Below are 20,713 nucleotides of genomic sequence, written 5' to 3' on the forward strand. Positions count from 1 at the left end.
ATAAGGCTTTCTGGAACTGACCAGCGCACGTCGTGTGTTTATACAGAAGGAAGTAAACGAGTCGAGCAACCATCACGTCTCCTGTCACTAATTCCAGCATAACACAATGCAGAGAGCATCAGATTTTACCTCCATCCAAAACAAAAAGGGTTACACATGGAGGGGTGGGGGGATAGTACCCACCATAGGCTGGTCCTCGTCTAATTTTAAACGGGCTTCCGTCGGCCATTATGACTAAACTTTCACTAGCACCACCCCCGACTGCATGCAAACAGCAAAATATGCAAGCTTTCTGACAGGGTGGAAATTTTTGACTTATGTTAAGATAAGATAAGATAAGATAAGAATGCCTTTATTGATCCCACAGTGGGGAAATTTTCGTTGTTACAGTAGCAAAGATATAGGTCACACAGGGGCGGCGGCATAATGTGGCCATTAATGTATAACATTGACGGCAAACATTTAGAATCAAACCTATGTAGATATACGCAGTAACATGTGTATATACACATGTGTATACACACCAACCTACATCTACATAAAAAATATGAGGAACACTCATTTCGGCCTGTACATAGTACAGAGGAAAAAATACTCTAAGTGACAGTGCTGCAGTGCTGTAGTGAAATGTAAGGAACAGCATTGGATAAAAATAAAACTAGACTAACAGTAGTGGGGAATGTTGAGTATTGCACGGTATTACAGTAGTGGGGAATATTGGGTATTGCACGATACGAGCTCAGGTGCAGGACTGCACAATTGCACTAATGACCGCCAGTTTGTAGAGACTACACAATGTTCTTGTTAAAGAGTCTGACAGCAGCAGGCAAGAAGGAACGGCGGAATCTCTCCTTTGCACAGCGAGGGTGTAACAGTCTGTCACTGAAGGTGCTATGGAGTGCTGTTAGGGTGCCCTGGAGGGGGTGGTCCGGGTTGCCCAGCATTGATGACAGCTTGGCCAACATCCTCCTGTCCCCCACCGAGTCCACAGAGTCCAGGGAGCAGCCCAGGACAGAGCCGGCCCTCTTGACCAGTTTGTCCAGCCGCTTCTTGTCCCGGGCCGAGACGCCGCCTGCCCAGGTGACCACTCCCTGGAAGATGACCGATGCAACCACCGAGTCATAAAAGTTCCTGAGGAGTGTCCCCTGAACCCCAAAAGACCTCAGTCTCCTGAGTAGGAAGAGTCTGCTCTGACTCTTCCTATAGAGGGCGTCTGTGTTGTCGCACCAGTCCAGTTTATTGTTCAGATGAACACCCAGGTACTTGTAAGTTGAGACTCTCTCAACATCTGTTCCCCGGATATTCACTGGTGCAGGTGAAGAGTGCTGGCGCCTACCGAAATCCACCACCATTTCTTTGGATTTCCCCGCATTGATCAGGAGGCGGTTCTGCTGGCACCAATCCACAAAACCCTGAGTAAGTTCTCTGTACTCCCGATCATCTCCGCCTGTGATGAGGCCGACAATCGCAGAGTCGTCAGAGAACTTCTGCAGGTGACAGGTAGGGGTGTTGTAGTTGAAGTCCGAGGTGTAGAGGGTGAACAGGAAGGGAGCCAAGACAGTTCCCTGTGGGGCCCCCGTGCTGCAGAGGAGCACGTCAGACACACAGTCCTGTGTTCTCACATACTGTGGCCGGTTTGTGAGGTAGTCCTGGATCCATGTGGTGAGGTGGTGCGCCACCCCCGCCCGCTCCAGCTTGTCTCCCAGTAGGGTGGGCTGGATGGTGTTGAAAGCACTGGAGAAATCAAAGAACATGATCCTCACAGTGCTCCCCGCCTTCTCCAGGTGGGAGAGTGAAGTGTGGAGGAGGTAGATGATGGCATCATCCACACTGATGCCAGGCTGGTATGCGTTATGTTATGTTAGCATTTAATAAGCACATGGTGGACCTTCACTTAGCAATATGATTCAGCAAGAAAGCGGAGTGCTTCCTCCCACATTTCAAAAACATGCACGTTAGGTTCTTTGGAGAGTAAATTGTCCACATATGTAAACGTGAGTGTGTATAGTTATCTATATGTGCCCTGCTCCTGACTGTCGTCCAGTCCAGGATGTACTCTGCCTCTCGCCAAAAGTCAGCTGGGATAGGCTCCCACTCACCCTCAACCCAAGTGAAGAAAAAAATGGATACAAAATGGATGGATGGGCTTTCACTTGTATTCCGCCTTTCTACCTTCAAGGCACTCAAAACACTGTTTCCTGATTCACTTACTGCTGACACAGCCTCAGGAGCAACAGCGGTTTCAGTATCTTGCCCAAAGACACTTTGACACGGTCACAAGGGCTCAGGATTGAACCCACAACCTTCCGGGTGGGACCCAGACCACCACTCTACCACCTGAGCCAGGTTGCGTCTGTGTGTGTGTACAGCATGTGCTAACAATATCATACAAAGTTTGGAACAGGAGTACAGATTGTATTCAACTTTTAATTACATTAGAGTTCACTGACTTTTCTGTTTGTAGAATGTGGTAAAGGAGATTGGTAAAGGAGATGTTGCTATTGAGCATGGGAAGGGGATTCTTATTTGATTAACTGATACCTTTCACAAATTAACCTGTACAGATTATCCCATGTTCATGTGAATGTAACATGTGTGTACTACTAATGTCCTTCTTTGTCCAGATGAGCCAAGACACTACAGAGACACGAACACGAACCCGCTCAAAAGGCATTCGAGGTCAGTACTTTTTTTTTTTTTTTTTTTTTACATAACAATTTCCCGTTAGAAGTGTCTGTCAAATGAGTGTTTCAACTGTTTTTTTTCCAGTTTTGTCAGAACTCTCAGGACATGACATGAAGCATGAGCTGACGTGAGTGATTTTTTTTTTTCTTCCCCTTCTATACTTTAATTGATGCTTTGCGAATACTTGATGTGCAATGGTTTTGTTGTCAGTAGCAGTTGTCCAACCCCTGGGTGTGATGGCAAAGGTCATGTCAGTGGACGATACTCGAGGCATAGAAGGTAGGACTGCATAGCCAGTATGAACCTCTACCGTGCCCAAGGTCGATAAGTCATGAGACATTTTGTAATGTCTTAGTGCACTGGGATGTCCAACCGTGAAGAAGAGAAAGCTGGAGGAGGCAGAGGCTGAAGAGAACCAGTCTTCTCCCAAGAAGAAGGGTCAATCCACCTTCATGGAGGCAGAAGAAGACTTATCCATCAACAATGACGAGGATGAGGAAGAGAAGGACCAGAAAAATGAAAAAGAAGAGGATGACCTTAAAGAGGAGAAATTTTCAAACAGTAGACCGGAGTCAATAAAAAGTGAGTCAAAGCAAAAAGGCACCTCCAAAGTTATTGGGACAGACAAAGTCAATTCCTTTGTTTGTGTTGTATACTGAAGACATTTAGGTTTCAAATCAAAAGATGAATACAGTACAACACGAAAATTCACAATTCCAGTTTTTATTTTGTGGGATTTACAACTAGATGTGTCAAACACTTAGGGCAGAGCATCTTTTGTTTGAAGTCACCCACCTTTCAAGTGAGCAAAAGTATCGGAACATATATTATTAAATGAACTTAAAGTGAATTGAATTTAGAGGGACAGTGTGAAGAATTTAGTGCAATCAAGTGGTGAACTAATATAATGCAACAACTTAATTTTGAAGCACGTGCACTACGGTGCCACCGAGGGACCACATGTCGCAAGCCTACCGCCAATTTCTTCAGCACAGGTGCAAGCATAATGTCTTCACAAACGACGTCTAGTTTTCCCTCAAGCGACAAAGTAAGTGCATTGCAGTTGTTGCACATGATTTTGAGAAAGTTTGTCTCCTTCGGGTATCCGTAGCAGACAGATGCCGGCGAAACATGGGAGCCTCCTGCAGGAGAGGTGCGCCTCTATATAAATAAAATTGTATTGTATTGTATTGTATACTTATTAGACCTATGATTAGATAAAAATGTAAGTTGGTGTGATAGAACCTATTTTTTGCATGTTATTGAAATTAATAGTGGGCTTTTAAATGAACATTGAAAAATCAAAAGATTCTACACTCTGTCTCTTTAATATTTGACCCAAAAGACACTTCCAACACAACAAAGGACTTAATCAGGGGGGAAAAGTGGAAGGTCCTGGACTGCTCAGGCCAATCAACGGGCCTTATCCCATTTCACCTCCTGTAGAAGAGACTGAAGGGAACTGAAAGAGGCTGCAGTAAAGGCCTGGAAAAGCATTTCGAATGAAGAATGCAACAGTTTGGTGAAGTCAATGAGTCGCTGGTTTAATGCAGTTATTGCAAGTAAGGCTTATGCCACCAAATATTTAATCGTATTCACTTTAAGTTCATTTAATAATGTCTGTTCCAATACTTTGGCTCACTGAAAAGGTGGTCTGTCCTGAGTTAACACATCTAGATATAAATACCATGAAATAAAAGCTGGACTTCTGAACTTTTGTCTCATTCATCTTTTGATCCGAAACGCACATGTATTCAGTATACAACAAACACAAAGGAATTGACCTTGCCGTTCCAATACTTTTGGAGGGGACAGTACCACTGCTTTTTGACAAACAAACATACATTTCTGATTCACAGAAAATAGCTGCCCATCGATCAAAGAAGACACAGCGGTCGCAGAGACAGTTGTTTGTGCTACAACTAAGGATGAGGAGAACATCACACTGGAGGTTGAGAACGAAGTAGTGGCTGAGGAAACTGGTAGGGATGACAAATTAGCAAGTGAAGAACTGTCAGATGACGACCGTGAGAAAACGGACACGCCGCCGGAAAATGAGGACAAGCAAGAGACAGCAGAACACCCTCAAAGAGACTTTGAGAGAACTGAGGTTGAAGATACAAAAGAAGAGGAGGAGGAAGCAGAAGAGCAGATTGAAAAACCAAATGGTTTTGTAGGGGACAGGGAAGTGGAAAGACCAACGATAAGCCAGGAAAACTCTGATCATCAGTACTCCACTGGACATTACATCAATCATCAGGTCAGTGAGTCAACACAGGACCAGAGAAAGAACGAGGAGGAAGAAGAGAGGGTCCAAGAGGTTGATACCCCTTACTCAATGAGCCCACGCAGTCAAGGATCTCAGGAGTCTCTCGAGGAAGAAAAAGTCTGCACACCCACGACTGAGGAAGAGGCATACGAAGCGCAGCAGGAGAGGCAAGCTGCCGAGCGTCAGGATGAAGCAGGCAAAGTAGAAGAGCTAGAGGTGGAGGAGGAAGAGGAAGAGGACGACGGGGTTGAGGACCAATGCTCAAGCAAAGCCTCTCCGACCACGGTGGTGATAGAAGTACGCTCTGAAGAGGAGGACGACGACGAAGACGACGACGACGATGGCGATGAGCGGGATTGTATCTCAGAGGGCTCGGGAATCACAGACGATTCTGAGAACTGGGATATGACTCGGGGGAACCTGGGGCTGCTGGAGCAGGCCATCGCCTTGAAAGCTGGGGAGGGGAAGGAGGGTCAGGAGGCCCAGAGCTCCCAAGACTACCAGTCGTACAACAGCCCGGGTAAAAGCACAGAGGCAGTGATTCGACGCAACGCCCACTACAGCAAAGGTAGCCTCTATTCTACTCTCTGTTTACTTCATGCAGAACATCAATATTTTATGTATGTTGATGACATTCTGATATCATCCCGATTGCGCTACTAGCATTGATTATACACGGGGATATAAAAAAGTCAACACATCACTGCCTGTTTTTGTGATATCATTGAAATCCTTTCAAAACTTTGTCTACTATTAATGTGACGCATAACCTCGACAACTCATCTAATGTTTTAACTGAAAAAACCCAGCTGAAATACTGTGCACACCCTTATAATGTGGGGATGTGGCTGTGTACGTTTTCTCGCACGTTTTCACTTTTTATTGCATTATTTCGCAATAAAAATAATTATTGTAAAATAAGGCAATGATATTTTAGGAGGAGAACAAATGTCTTCCATTCCGGGTCATACCTTTCAGTGTTTTTTTTTCCCCCTCATCAGTGAAATGGGTGTCCACTAGAGAGCAGACTATGCCTGTGAGACCAATACTGCAGGGGGAGAACGCACATGAAAGAGCACTCCAAATGTTGTGCAGGCTTAGCAAGGCAGTCTTGCTTTTTAAAAGAACCCAACACAACACGTCAGCAGGGACTTGACCCGGTTAGGGACGATTAGAGGGACGGACAAAAACCTACCGCTGTCCTTGCTTAGGCCATCCTTTTTAAAAAGAGTTCTCGTCCTCCGTCTGACCGTCCACAAAATGAGCGTCTGTCCAGCTCTGCTCGCTAGCTAGCTAGCTAGCTAGCTAAATGGCTGGCTGGCTGGATGGGATATACTGTAGATAAAAAGTCATTGCTAATGAAACCCTCCTTCATCTATTCAGAGAAAAAGGAAGTGAAGTGTCCTACCCCTGGGTGTGATGGGACAGGTCACGTGACTGGACTGTACCCTCACCATCGGAGTCTATCCGGATGTCCTCACAAGGATAGAATTCCTCCAGAGAGTAAGAACAAGACCATACAGACATCTGACTCAGCTGGTACAACACTGACTGTTAGCAAACTGTTGTTTAGAGTAGTCAAAGCTTGCTGATGTCTTTCAAGTATTATTTCAGTTGTCTTTGTATACATGTTTCCTCTATTAAAGCTGAAGCTAAAAGTACTGCTCGTGAAACTAATACTACTAACTTTGCTAAATATTCCACAGTCTGTTTTGTGTGCTACTACTCTATTGCTAAGCTTTTCAACCTAAAAAGACTAAACCTTTTGTATCTGCTGTGTCGGTAGTCCTGGCCATGTATGAGAACGTCTTGAAGTGTCCCACTCCTGGCTGCACAGGTCAAGGCCATGTCAACAGCAACCGCAACACACATCGCAGGTTAATAATCGCATGTGTGCACTCACTGGACAATTGTGGTTGAGCACGCAAGCTAGGAGGTGCTTTGTGTCTTTCAGAGGATACAAGGTGTGTCAGAAAAGTTCTCGAACGAGTTTCAACAAAGTTAAATTTGGAGGCCAAACTACAAATTTTCCCTTTCAATGTGGCCCAGACGCTCATCTACAAAGAGATCCTGCGTTGCTTGCTTTGCTCAGTGAGCGAGAAGAGGCGAGAGCAACCGCCCTACTTAAAGGTCGAACACTGGTAAAGGGTGTTTGACTCCAGGTGCATTATTTGAAAGGGGAAAATTTGTAGTTTGGATATCTTTTGGGACACCAGTCCAGGAATGTTTTTGACACACCTCAGATCCTTCTTTTTATTATTATTCTATTCAGGAATGACGAGTATTTTATTGACATATTGGTGCTTCAATCTGACCTTATATTACTAACACATACTATGCATACTCGCACTGTCTTTAAGTAATGTTGATGCATGCCAAACCATCAAGAAAAAATAATTTCCATTTTGTGTAGTTGTGTTTGAGTTGTTTGCGCTTTTAAGCATAAACTACTGAATTGAGTACCATAGAAATTTTTGTTAAAGGGGACGTCAATAAATATGTGTTAGCAGACACAAGCAAGCACACGACTTAAAAGCTTAAAAGGAAAAAAACTTATTCACAGTAACGATTTGCAACAACACACAGCAAGTTTAAGAAGTTGTTGACAGCTTTGCAGAATGCTTTTGTCATTGACAATCTAGGTTTTAAAGTGGAAGTCAACTTAAACTTATTATTTTTTCAAGAATATGTTCTCTACAGGCCCACTAGTTGAAACAGGGAATTCTGATTAATATTGCGTTTGTGGAATATGAGTTAAGCAACAAAATCCATACGTTTTTAGCCATCTCAGGGGGCGGCCATTTTCAGCCATTTTGTCACTACTGTCGACTGAAAATGACATCACAGATTCTCACATAATGACCAATCGTAGCTCAGCTTCAGAAAACAGGTGAGCGCTGAGAGGTTGTGATGTCATTTTCAGTCGACAGAAGTGACAAAATGGCCGCCCCCCAGAGATGGCTAAAACCAGCTGCATTAACTCTTATTCCACAAACACAATATTTATCAGAATGCCTTGTTTCAATTTAGTAGGCTTGCATAGAACATATTCTTGACTAAAATATGTTTGGGTTGACTTCCACTTTAATGGTGGTCATTTGAAGTTATGGTAATAGCAAGCAGACGTGTGTTGAGCTCTCTCTGTTGAACCATGGTGCTCTGCCATTAACTCTAATGTGTGTGTGTGTATATATATATATATATATATATATATATATATATATATATATATATATATATATATATATATATATATATATATATATATATATATATATATATATAATTTTTTTTCTGACAATTGTATTCAAATATCTAAACATTTGCATGTGTCAATCCCGTCAGTCTGTCAGGCTGCCCTATTGCTGCAGCAGCTAAGATGAACAAGAACCAGGACAAGCAGGTCCATCTACAGACTGCAGTCAGCGAACCCACGTCCAACTCTGACAGGGTGCTCAGGTCAGACATCTTTTTATTCAGGTATTAGCCAATAATATGTGATAAGATGCGATGATTAGTCACTCCTTTTCCTTTCTAGGCCCATGTGTTTTGTGAAACAGCTGGAGATCCCTCAGTATGGTAATTATGGGCCCAACGCGGTCACCACCACACCGCGAGCAAACTTGGCCAAAGAGTTGGAGAAATATTCAAAGGTGTCTTTTGACTATGCAAGCTTTGATGTCCAGGTGTTTGGAAAGCGTATGCTTGTTCCAAAGACAACCACTACTGAAACATCACCCAAAGCCTTCAAATGTAAGTGACACATCACAGCACACATCATAATCGAGGAAGTGCGAAAATGAGTGTGAATGTCTGCAATAGGCAAATTTGGATGGTTCCAGTGTAGCACATTTAACATGTTCATTCTTGAAAGATTGGAAGATCATAGTCAGGGGTCACAAACCTTTTTGAAACTGAGAGCTACTTCTTGGATACTGACAAATACAAAGGGCTGCCAGTTTGATACACACTTCTAAAGTAACAAATTTGCTCAAATTACATCACAGGTGTCAAACTCCGGTCCTCGAGCGCCACTTAGCCTGTGTGTTTTAGAGGTTTTCCTACTCAAACACACCTGATTCAAATGATGAGCTCATCAGCAAACTCGCGGAAGCCTGATGACGATCCTGGTTCAAAATGGAAAAATAATTACAGCAAAAGAAATGTCAAGTAAAAAGCATTCTAAGCATTTTACAGTGCTGCATTCTTTCATGGCAATTACAAATATAGTTTATGTATCAACAGTCTGAACTAATATGAACAATTAAAACCCATTACCATTTTCTTATTTTAAAACATGGCATTATAAGCAGATAATGTTTTCACCTGTTTTCTGAAACTGAGCTATGATTGGTCATTGTCTGAGCCCTGAGGGTGTGTGATGTCATTTTCAGTCGACAGAAGTGACAAAATGGCCGCCCACAGAGATGGCTAAAAACGGGTGCATTTTGTTGCTTAACTTATATTCCTCCTCAAACGCAACATTAATCAGAATGCTGTGTTTCAACTTGTGGGCCTACATAGAGCATATTCTTAAAAAAAATTATATATATATTTGGGTTAACTTCCACTTTGATTGTTATATTTCCTCTGAGCATACATTTATTACAGTGATGGCAACAAAAAAGTATCTGGGTGCCACTGATTGATTATTTTTGCTTACACAACCATGGCTCATAGTCGATCTAGGCTACGCAGGAGAGAAACATTTGAACTTGTAGTGTAAATGTGACTAGAAAATCCCATTTCTTAGTGTGAGCAACAACATGCCCTTGAGTGAACATTTATGAGGCCACACATGTACATAAATGCCACTTTTTTTAGCACCTTATCTTCACTTGTTGAGTGAGTAAGAGCAACCTCTGCTTCAGTCACAACTGCATAGAAAGCTCACATTCTTCTTCTTTGTTGTGTTTGAAGGCAGCTGGCAAACTGAAATAGTATATTACCGACACCCAATGTACCGGTAATAATTACTGGTTGTTCCTACAATCTCTTTTTTGAACTCATTCACTGCCAAGGACATATTAATTCAACCCCAGGAACTTATTTTTATATATATATATTTTTAATTCAAACGTTAGGTTAAAAGAGGGTCTGAAAATGTCTGGCAGTGAACAAAAACTATTTTCACTTCCCTTTAATCGGCATCTCTCACATATTCTGCAGTTCACTCACCACATGAACAATTCCATTAAGGAAATCCAATTTTTCCTCTAAATGACTACTCATCAAATTTTACTATTTAATGCTTAAGTTTCACTTACCATGACCGCTTTTGTGATCTTGGCTGAAGTTACTGCAGGAACGTTGAGAATCAAGTTTGCTGTGTGCCAAAAATAAAAGCTTGATTATCGGGGCTCACATTTCATAAAATACACTTCATAAGAGCTAAGATCTAACACCAAGATGAAAAGATGTAAAGCTGCAAAGCGAGACCATGTGGCAATGACATCATTCAAAGCTTTTACAAAGCACCTAATCCAATTGCTCTGATGTCCCAGTCTCTGTCTGCGGATCACTGATGTGCTGTGATGTATCTGTCACAGTCCGATATGTCTTAAGTTCAGCCTTATATTTATGTACATGATTTAATGATAGGTATTCCCCCAAAAATTGAATATGTTGAAGCTAACCTCTGCTCTACCTCTACCCCACACAGCTAAATCTTTCCCTAAGGCCTCTTCCCCCAGCGGGACAGGGTCAGGAGGCATTTCGAACAGTACATTGTCCTCCAATGAGTATGACTGCAGTCAAGACGCCGAGGCGGCCCATATGGCAGCAACGGCCATCCTCAACCTGTCCACTCGCTGTTGGGAACGACCAGAGAGCCTTAGCGCCAATCCCAGGGAGCCCTGCACCGAGGTACGCTGGATTCCATTGCATTACAGCCTGCTTGCAAGACTGCAGTCTTACGGGCAACCGCGGTTCTTTAGCGGCTTTCTCTTGTGTTATTTGAACTTTGTAGGAGCCTGATATTGAAGTGGATGAGAACGGCACCTTGGACCTCAGCATAAAAAAAAACAAGCGAGAGAGCATGCAGTCTCCGGAGCCATCGTCGTCCTCGTCATCATCTTCTCAACACACAATAGGTGTTTTATCTCAGGGCCACACTCAGCCCGAGTGGGAGGGGCCACTCGACTTTACGAAATCAAGTGGCTTAAAGGAGGAAGGCCATGATGAGGTACAATGCGCAGCCACTCAAAGTCACAGACTCAACGAGCCACTTGTGGGCTGTAAAAGAAATAATGTACGTAAGCTGTGCACTGGATAATTTTTTGTTGCCTACTTGCCATCAGGTGGATTATACAGCTACCTCATACACGTCTTCTGATGTTGAGGACGAGGACCAGGAGAACCTGGAGAACCTGGAGAACCTAGAGGAGAGGAAGTACCCTGGGGAAGTTACTACCAGCAGTTTCAAGGTCAAGTTTCAGCCTAAAGACAGCAAAAAGGATATCCTTGTGTAAGTACATCTGTCCGCTTACATGCACTTGTCTCTCTGAAATATAATTGCTCCACTTTTTTTCTCATTGTCTAAGCAATTTCTTTACACTGTTTTGATATCACTGGCGCTTCTCTCCATTTATCACTCAAATTTGCCAAATGATGTTGTCATTCAAGTCATTGAATGAGGTAGTGCTGGCAAGGTGGGTAGCATAGCCAAAAGAGCCTACCAAAGAGTACTGCTAATTTAGTATTTTGACTCAAGTAAAAGTAAAATGTAGCACTGGAAGTAATGACTTGCGTATTCAGTGATAAATCTGCTCAAGTACCAAGTACCTGGTGAGTAACTTCTGATTTCATTTTTTTTTTAATCAGCATGAACGTCAAATAGACAAACACACAGCTTTAGAAAACAGGCGAGCTGTGATTGGTCGTCACCTGAGCCCCGAGTAGTTGTGATGTCATTTTCAGGCGACAGAAGTGACAAAATGGCCGCCCCCTGAGATGGCTAAAAAGGGGTGGATTTTGCTGCTTGAAGTGGAAATCAACCCAAACATATTTTTTTTCAAGAATATGTTCCCACTATTTGAAACCCGGCATTCTGATTAATATTGCCTTTGTGGAATATGAGTTAAGCAGCAAAGTCCACCCCTTTTTAGCCATCTCATGGGGCGGCCATTTTGTCATTTCTGTCCACTAAATATGACATCACGACCATGCAGGGCTCAGGTAACGACCAATCACAGCTCGCCTGTTTTCTAAAGCTGAGCCGTGATTGGTCGTTACCTGAGCCCTGGGTAGTTGTGATGTCATTCTCAGTCGACAGAAATGACAAAATGGCCGCCCCCAGTGATGGCTAAAAACGAGTGGATTAACTCTCATTCCACAAACGCAATACTTATCAGAATTCCTTGTTTCAACTAGCGAGCTTGCATAGAACATATTCTTGAAAAAAATATGTTTGAATTGACTTCTCGTTAACTCATACTCCACAAATGCAATATTAATCCGAATGCCGTGTTTCAACTAGTGGGCCTGCTCGGAACATATTCTTGGAAAAAAATGTGTTTGAGTTGATTTCCACTTTAAAGGCGAGGTCAAGGTTAAAAAATTCTTGACAATATGTTTCTATGCGCCTCCACTAGTCTAAACACGGCATTGTGGTTGATATTGTGTTTGTGGAATAGGAATTAAGCAGCAAAATTGTAGTTAAGTTCATGAAAAAAACATTACATTTTATGAGGGGAAAAAAAGTTGAAATTGAAATTCAAATTTCGATTTTAGTCTCTTATCATTGTGTTTTATTTATTTATTCTTACAACATTCAGGGATTTCCCCCTCACAGTATTTATTTAATTCTTCTTCGCCGTGTCGCCCTAATGCAACACATTCTTTATGACATGGGCTCATCACACTCACATATGTACAGTATGTGTCATACGAAGTATACAATAATGTCCATATTGTGGATTGTAACTCATTTTCATACTTTCAGAACTTAACACTTGTTAATTGAGGATTGATTAGAGACCGTTTTAGCTGTTGGTCTGACACTGACAAGCTCCCTCCCTCCTTGACACTGTAGTTGCCCCACTCCAGGCTGCGATGGCAGTGGACACATCACTGGCAACTACGCATCACATCGAAGGTAAGCCGGACCGACACTGGCCTGAGAGTAAGTTCAAGCGTTTTGTTCAAAATGTAAAGCCACTACAGTGCTGCACTGCACTTTCAAACACAATCTGCATGTGACACTAAATTGAAAGTATTCTCAGAGATCCTGGTGTCATGCTACATATAATTGAGACCCCACTCTTGCTAAAACCGATGAGATTTATCATCATCATTGAATAGGTGATTGTGAAGACAATATACGTACGTATAAGTGCTCCTCTAAAAGGGATGAGATAGAAAAGAGACACCTGTGTTTCTCTCTGCCTTGTCTGGCTGGCTGTTTAATTCGGGCTCTGCTTCATTCAATCTTCCATTCCAAAAAGCCTACTCTTGGCCTGTTTTCTGATAGATTCTCTCTAATCTTCCAGTCTGTCAGGCTGTCCTCTTGCAGATAAATCACTACGGACACTCATGGCTGCCCACACAGCTGAACTTAAGTATGTGTGCTGTCTTTTGCCTCTCAACTTCATGTTCTCCTAGGGGCATATTCTCCCGTGTGCGTCAGTCAAAAAAGGCGCGCTGCTGCGCACTTTTTTGACTGCGCAGATTCTACTATCGACTTTAGTCTTGTCACTTAGGTACCTTCAGAAAATGTACGCACACTGGTGTTTCCCTGACAAATATGTCAGTGTGCGCATTCCCCCTTTGACTTAGGCATCTTTGCTCTTGCGCGCTCCGGAGGCCGTACTAAGGCCTCTCAAAGATGAAACGTCGCATTGCATGTTTTGAGTCATTTCACAGTGGCTGACGGCTGATGATGACTTGTCGTCGACCGCCCATATATACGCTCACCAACTGCCCAATGGCTGTATATGTGTCCCTACTACATTACCATGACGGCTGAACGTCGACATTATATCATATTAATTGGTGAAAAAAAGGATCATCTGTGAGGAGCATTTCCACATGCTTGATGGGGCTTGGATTTGAAGCGCCCATCACAAACAATGCATTCACCGCTATAACCGCCCGTGAGTTCATTTGTTGTGCCACGCCCGCATTGCGTACGACAAACTGATCAACTCTCAATTTGCTTAGCGTTCAGTTATGAGCATGGTATCCCGACTGAATTTCTTTTGTTGGATTTATTAAAGGGTGAATGCGAAAGGACACGCTCCTTCAAAGTAGCCTGTAGGCGAGCCGCGCACACGTCGCTGGCGAGGATCAGTTACGGATCCGGTCCGCAAATTATTTTCACATTTAAAGTGTGACATATTTTTCAAATGGATCTCTATGGAATTCACATCTCAGGAAAATTCCACAATCTGGGACTTGCAGGAATCCTTAGAATTCAACGGGCCACACCTTTGCGCTGGGATTCACGGATTACGCGTGGTGGGTGTGTCACAAGCCCAGAGAGGAGAATCGCCACACTTTGAAAGTGCACAAGAAAGGCGCCAAAGAAACTGACTTAAGCGCAAACTGGAGAATATGCCCCTTAGCGCTTAGTTAACTTTAAGATTATTTTCCTATTTTCTATACCCATCAATTTTGATGGTCTATTCAGTTTAATGATAATTTGGAGGAAATATAGGTTGTGCAAATACGTAGATCATGAAAGCATATAAGTCAGACGGTCTCTGAACATCCTAGGTGTCCAACTCCTGGCTGTGATGGATCAGGCCATATCACAGGAAACTATGCCTCACATAGAAGGTATAAAATGCTCTTCAGCTGTGTTTTTCTGGATGTTTCATCAGCTAATGACTTTGTGGTCTTCTCTACCAGTCTGTCTGGATGCCCCAGAGCCAAGAAAGGTGGAGTCAAATCAAACCCCACAAAGGACGACAAAGACGATTCTGAGTTGTTGAGGTGAGAGAACGAAAGCCAAGCCAACCGCGATTGGACCTGATTGGCACGGAGTAGTGATGGCAACGATATAGGTTGTCTTATGTACTATTGATCGTTGATCATGTTTAGGGAACCACGGTAGACTTGTGGACAAGTGTGTTTTTTCTTCACGTCAATCATCTCTGGCATTATGTGAAGGTGTCCCGTCCCTGGCTGTGACAGTCTTGGGCACATCAGCGGCAAGTACGCCACGCACCGCAGTGCTTACGGCTGTCCGCTGGCAGCGCGTCGACAGAAGGAAGGTCTTCTTAACGGCACTCCCTTCTCCTGGAAGACTTTCAAGAGTGAGGGCCCCACCTGTCCAACGCCTGGCTGTGATGGCTCTGGTCATGCCAACGGGAGTTTTCTGACACACCGCAGGTATCTGAAAGTTTTCACCACTGGATATACTCTGCAATGAACATGTACTAGGATCTTTATTCGATGGCATGCTTTTTCCTAGTTTGTCAGGTTGTCCCAGAGCACTTGCCAGTAAGAAGAAAGCCAAATTCCCCGGCGACGAGTATATCACTGCCAAATTCAGAGCTAGTGATGGTAAGACATAACCCTTTCATGTTTACTTGTACTTCAAATAACCAGAAGAAATTTAGGAGTTCATGTAAATGTTTTTGACACAAACTTGATGCCTGACCGTGTTGTTTCCTGGACTAAGTTCTGGATAATGATGAGGATATCAAGCAACTCAATGAGGAGATTAATGATCTGAACGAGTCAAATTCAGAGATGGAGGCCGAGATGGTGAACCTGCACACTCAGGTGAGTGATTTTGTTGGTGTTGGTAAATGAGAGAATTTTGCATCAAATTTATAAAGAAAATATGTCATGTACTGTTGGCCTTTGGCAGTGGATCGGACGGGGTCAGTCCCAAGTGTAGTCATTTGCAGAGCTGGGCGTTCCGTCTATCTGATGGACTGGTCCGTTTATCCGTCTCTGACGGACGCCCGTTTTGATGACGGTTGACGAACGACAGGCAAAAAATTACAATAGACAGCTTAAGCATAGACGGAAAGCATAGACACAAACCCCTTTATTTAGTCCAGTGGAAGTTTAGTCGGACCCTCTGACGGACAGCCGTTTAAAAATAGAGGCGGATAGATGGGTACTATTTCCCCGCCGGAAAAAAAGGCGAATGACAAACGACTGAAGGGGACCGAATAACGGACACTCAATTTTTAGTGAAATGCCCAACTCTGGTCATTTGCTCTTATTCAACTTCAGACTTCAGTTCCATGTCATTAGTTGTACTGCCCTGTCCGAAAAAAAATATCAGGACATGTGACTAAGTGGTGTGTTCTGTTGCCCTATTCGTACTACATTGATTGTTCAAACAAAAAAAAATAGAGCTACATGTTCACGCTCAGTGTCAAATTTGGGTTTTGCATCTGAGGACTACATTTATACTTGTTAGAGGTATAACCAACATGAAAACCAGAAAACAAGCCATCAATAACTACGTCTCTTGGGCGGGTTGTGTCTGTTCCATTTCCTTGCACCCTCTGGTACAATGTCAATAAAGCTATTCTAATTCTGATCCAAATCCAAGACCGCTTTGCCATGGTGGACCCGCCTCACTAGGTCCTAGTGTCTAAGGGTGGTCTTTGCTTCCCAAACTGCTTAAGCTGGCCTCCATTTCCTCCCTGTTGCCAGAGCTGTAGCAGCGCCGCTGACAAATGAAAGGGATAACAACAATCTAAATGACTGATAAACAACACACAACCAATTTGTGCCTGTGTTATAATTTGTGTCTCAACCTTATGTCTGGGAAAGATAGGATCACTCAGCCTGCTGACTTAGTTGCCAATTGTGTCTGTTGTAGATCTCCTCTATGGAGATGAACCTGAAGAGCATGGAAGATGAGAACAAGGAAATTGAAGAAAAAAATGAGGCCTTGTTTCTGGAGTTGTCAGGCCTGAGTCAGGCTCTGATCCATAGCCTGGCCAACATCCGACTGCCAACCATGGTGAGCATCACAAAGATGAACTGAACAGACAATGTTTTCAAGTGACAGCGATGGCGTAATTGAATAACAGAAACACAAATGACCGAAAACAGCAGCTTTTGGCGGCGGTATAGAGAGTATAAACCATTTCCCTTTGGTATTATGCCAGGTCACTGTGTCAAGTTACAAAAAAAAAAAAAAAAAATAACTCTCAAAAAGAAAATAACTACTAATAATCGCAACACTTTAAATCTATTGCAAAACAAATGTTCAGAGCAAAGTATCGTAATACTAATGGAAAGTCATTTCAAAAAATAGCTCTGATTATGTACAAATCCCAATTCCAATAAAGATAGGATGTGAGAGTGAGTGTCATAATTGGGTATAAAAGGATCATCCCCGAAATGCGGTGAGGTTCATCCCTTTGTGAACAACTGTGTGAGCAAATAGTCCAGCAGCTTAATAACATTTGCCAACATCCAATTGCATTGTCAGTTAACACGGCTCGTCGCTACATCCGCAAAAGCAATTTAAAACTCTACCATGCAAAGCAAAAGTCATTTACCAAGAAACACTGCCAGCTTCCCTGGGCCCAAGCTCATCTTAGGTGGACTGACAAAAAGTGGAAAAGTGTGCTGTGGTCTGACGAGTCCACATTTAAAATTGTTTTCGGAAATCATGCAAGTCGTGTACTACAGGCCACAGAGGAAAGAGACAATTCTGAATGTTATCAGCGCGAAGTTCAAAAGCCAGCATCTGTGATGGCATGGAGGAGTGTTATTGGCCAGGGCATGAGTAACTCGCACATCTGTGACGACACTTTTGATGCTGAAAGGTACATAAAGGTTTTGGAGCAACAGATGCTGTTATCTCTTTTCAGGAATGTCTGCTCATTGCGACAAGACAATGCCAAGCCACATTCTGCACGTTATAACAACGCGGCTTCGTAGTCCAAAAGTGCGAGTACTAGACTGGCCTGAATTTGTACATCAAGTACAAATGGGAAATAACGCCACCTAAAAAGCTTCCAACCATTAGTATCCTCAGTTCTCTAACGCTTATTGATTGACGCTAAAAGGAAAGGTGATATAACACAGAGGTAAACATGCCCCTTTCCCAGCTTTTTTGGAACATGTTGCAGGCGGCATCACATTTAAATTGAGAGAATATTCGCCAAAAACAAAGTTCATCAGTTTGACCATTAAATATCTTGTCTATATCCATCCAGTTGAATATAGGTTGAAAAGAATTTGCAAATCACTGTGTTCTGTTTTTATTCATGTTTTACTCAAAAGTCACAGCTTCATTGGAATTGGGATTTGTACAAGTATTAAAAAAAAGTTCCAGCAAACTATTTTCTCTAGCCCCTCCTTGGGGCAACCAGTCCAGTCACCCTAATGAGTACAAGTAGCGTAGTTAGCGGATGGATAGAATTAAAGGATTTGAAAATTGTTCCACTGTCTGCATTCAGCAGGAGCCGTTGTCGGAGCAAAACTTTGACAGCTACGTGGAGACCCTCACTCACATGTTCACCAATAAGGACTGCTACCAGAACCCTGAGAACCGGGCTCTGCTCGAGTCCATCAACCAGGCGGTCAAGGGAATAGAGGTGTGAGAGATCCCAGAAACATGCGGACATCCCCCAGAGATAGTGTTAGTGAAGGAGTCTTCTCATTTGGAACATTGCCATCTGTTCTTTGTATATTTCTTTGTTCTCGTGTATAGTTTTCCTGTTTGCATGTTGCTTTAGGACAATGAGAGTGGGAACACACGAGAGGATGATGGCACACTGCAGTCAAACTGCTACGGTGATGACACTGAGGTGTGTAGCAGAACATATCCTACGTCCACTCTATAATGTTAGTAGTATTCTGTAAGATCATAGTGACGTTCCACCTGCTGGACTACGGTAGTCTTTTCTATATTCATTGGTACTATTGCTGTGTAACTATGTGTCATTTGCAAATGTTAGGTTCATTATGGGATATTTATTCATGTTTGCGCGTATTATCATGTTTGTCTACTATTATTTATTAAAGTCCCTGTAAAGTGAAGATAAAAATGTCTTATAAAATTTGACACACCTCAGAGTGTTGTTAAAAAGCCTGTCGAATTTGAATGAATTAAAGATATGTACGTCACAAAGTAAACAAAATGAGGCTTCAAAATTCCAAAAGATCTTCTCTCAGCTCTCAGATGTTGTGGGCGCGTCCAAGATAGCTGTCAGTCAAATATATTTATAGATCCTCATCTTTCTAATGCCTACACATGCCTCTCCTCTATGTTTGAGGCGTGATAATATATAGTGGATGGAAAATATCCCACCGGGTCATTGCAGGGCTTTTTAACACCACACCGAGAGGCGCTAGCCATCAGCCAGCTCGTGTTTTAACGGAAAGTTAACAGTTTATTACCGCTAGCTAACTGCAAGCTATAGTGGTAGAAAGGAGCCAAGCAATTAACTTTTTTTTTTACGCCAGATAGCAAAGGTGCGCAGTTTTTACAGTGGGGAGGGTTGAATAACGCTGGACGCCCAAGTGTGTCACTGGGTGCCGTTTTTAGCCACACCCCCAAAAATTGAAAGGCTGGAAAACAGTTTCGCGCTATAGCTTCACAATTTAGTATTACAGTTGAGTGTTTGCATGTTTTCAACAATGAACTTCAAGCTTATATAAAGTATTTAAAAATTGCTGAATTCACTTTACAGGGTCTTTAACTGTTTATTCACTATTTATTTTTAACATGTTACTTGAGAAGATTTGAAACCAGGAGACTAAACTCAAGTAAACATGAGAAGGGAAACACTTTCCCCTGCACTGATGAACAAAGGAAATATTTTAAGATATCAACTATGAATTGTTTTATAAAGTTATTTATTTAAAACACTGCAATCTTTTTACAGTAAATGCGAACATTTTGTATATGAAAGTTTTGAAATAATTTACTAATGACTTATTTATTGATTTATTTATTGGTGCTTGTTTTTATGATTTTGACAACTATAGTACATGTGTTGGGAGTGCTTTGCAATTCACTGAGAATATTGAAGTGCACAGATATGTTGATGAACAAAGTGACGTGTGAAACAAAGTGACGGTGAATATTTATTTAGTTTTGTCAATGTGTGATGATGACTGTGATGATGGATTCTCTTTGCTAGTTCTTCAAATAAACGTTGACCAACATTTTGGACGGTGTCTCTCCAACTCAATATCTTTTGCTGGGGATATATGAATGGAAACTCATTTTTTAATTGCTGGTATAACAAATTGGTGGGTGTCTCGGGTGCCTGCCTATCCATCAAGTGCGACATGGATGTTTTTTCAGGGTTAGGTCAATTGCAGGATGAAAGACGTTTGGATCCATTAAAATGATCATGCGAAAACTACACATTCCTAGCATGATCATCGTTCCTAGACAAACTCTGGAATTATTTTTTTTCCAGTCATGTGAAGCAGAAACTGCTGTTGCATGTACTTTACTTTTGAATCCAATGTGTCCAGAAGAGCACTATATAAAATGTATGCTTATTTCATAGTCGGTACTTAAAATTGTTGATTAAAATACAAGGTATGACGCAAAGTGCTGTTGTCTCTTCACGTCTCCAAAAATGGTTTGACTTTCAATATGCATTATATATTTCCATAATTGTGCTAATGTATTTGCTTTACATGTTTTGCTGACTGCTTAAAACGCGAGCAGAACGTCGGACAGTAACCATAAATTCTCAAAATTTGACTAATCAAAACATGATCTTACTCATAATGGAAAACCAACACTGAAGATTTAAGAGTCACCAGGTCAGAAAGTACTAGTTTACCAGTTTTTGAGACCAGGTTGGTAATTTC

At 42.3% G+C, this 20,713-nt stretch overlaps 2 protein-coding genes across 14 annotated transcripts in view; one reads left to right on the forward strand and one right to left on the reverse strand.

Annotated features, from left to right (window-relative positions):
* Nucleotides 1-10,542, reverse strand: part of LOC147153163 (histone-lysine N-methyltransferase SUV39H1-like) — a 33,666-nt gene extending 23,124 nt beyond the window's left edge. Inside the window, exons 1-4 of one of the 3 annotated variants that reach the window (XM_086025180.1) lie at nt 10,222-10,338; nt 9,030-9,081; nt 6,363-6,448; nt 6,150-6,289 (exon numbers count right to left, since the gene is read on the reverse strand). Coding sequence is in view for 1 of the 3 variants with exons in the window: in XM_086025153.1 (XP_085881279.1) it covers nt 9,030-9,081; nt 10,222-10,224 (55 nt within the window). In the remaining 2 variants the exon portion in view is untranslated. Of the gene's footprint in view, nt 1-6,149; nt 6,290-6,362; nt 6,449-9,029; nt 9,082-10,221 lie in introns of all 3 variants that reach the window. The other 2 variants (XM_086025153.1, XM_086025198.1) reach the window with 2 other exon arrangements.
* Nucleotides 1-20,053, forward strand: part of LOC147153165 (myelin transcription factor 1-like) — a 28,619-nt gene extending 8,566 nt beyond the window's left edge. Inside the window, exons 1-22 of one of the 11 annotated variants that reach the window (XM_086025032.1) lie at nt 1,515-2,346; nt 2,625-2,679; nt 2,770-2,812; nt 2,896-2,964; nt 3,041-3,267; nt 4,545-5,522; nt 6,338-6,493; nt 6,741-6,831; nt 8,300-8,413; nt 8,493-8,707; nt 10,617-10,819; nt 10,923-11,138; nt 11,254-11,420; nt 12,987-13,049; nt 13,444-13,512; nt 14,669-14,731; nt 14,804-14,887; nt 15,065-15,286; nt 15,369-15,460; nt 15,579-15,682; nt 16,743-16,886; nt 18,337-20,053. In XM_086025032.1, coding sequence (XP_085881158.1) covers nt 2,625-2,679; nt 2,770-2,812; nt 2,896-2,964; nt 3,041-3,267; nt 4,545-5,522; nt 6,338-6,493; nt 6,741-6,831; nt 8,300-8,413; nt 8,493-8,707; nt 10,617-10,819; nt 10,923-11,138; nt 11,254-11,420; nt 12,987-13,049; nt 13,444-13,512; nt 14,669-14,731; nt 14,804-14,887; nt 15,065-15,286; nt 15,369-15,460; nt 15,579-15,682; nt 16,743-16,886; nt 18,337-18,480 — 3,519 coding nt within the window. In that variant the 5' untranslated portion in view covers nt 1,515-2,346 and the 3' untranslated portion in view covers nt 18,481-20,053. Of the gene's footprint in view, nt 1-1,514; nt 2,347-2,366; nt 2,680-2,769; nt 2,813-2,895; nt 2,965-3,040; nt 3,268-4,544; nt 5,523-6,337; nt 6,494-6,740; nt 6,832-8,299; nt 8,414-8,492; nt 8,708-10,616; nt 10,820-10,922; nt 11,139-11,253; nt 11,421-12,986; nt 13,050-13,443; nt 13,513-14,668; nt 14,732-14,803; nt 14,888-15,064; nt 15,287-15,368; nt 15,461-15,578; nt 15,683-16,742; nt 16,887-18,336 lie in introns of those variants that run through there. The other 10 variants (XM_086025063.1, XM_086025024.1, XM_086025053.1 and 7 more) reach the window with 10 other exon arrangements.
* The last annotated feature ends 660 nt before the right edge of the window (nt 20,054-20,713 follow it).

This window comes from Filicampus tigris, chromosome 1 (assembly GCF_054856515.1).
Source record: "Filicampus tigris isolate MCC_2025a chromosome 1, RoL_Ftig_1.0, whole genome shotgun sequence".
Classification (NCBI taxonomy): Eukaryota; Metazoa; Chordata; class Actinopteri; order Syngnathiformes; family Syngnathidae; genus Filicampus; species Filicampus tigris.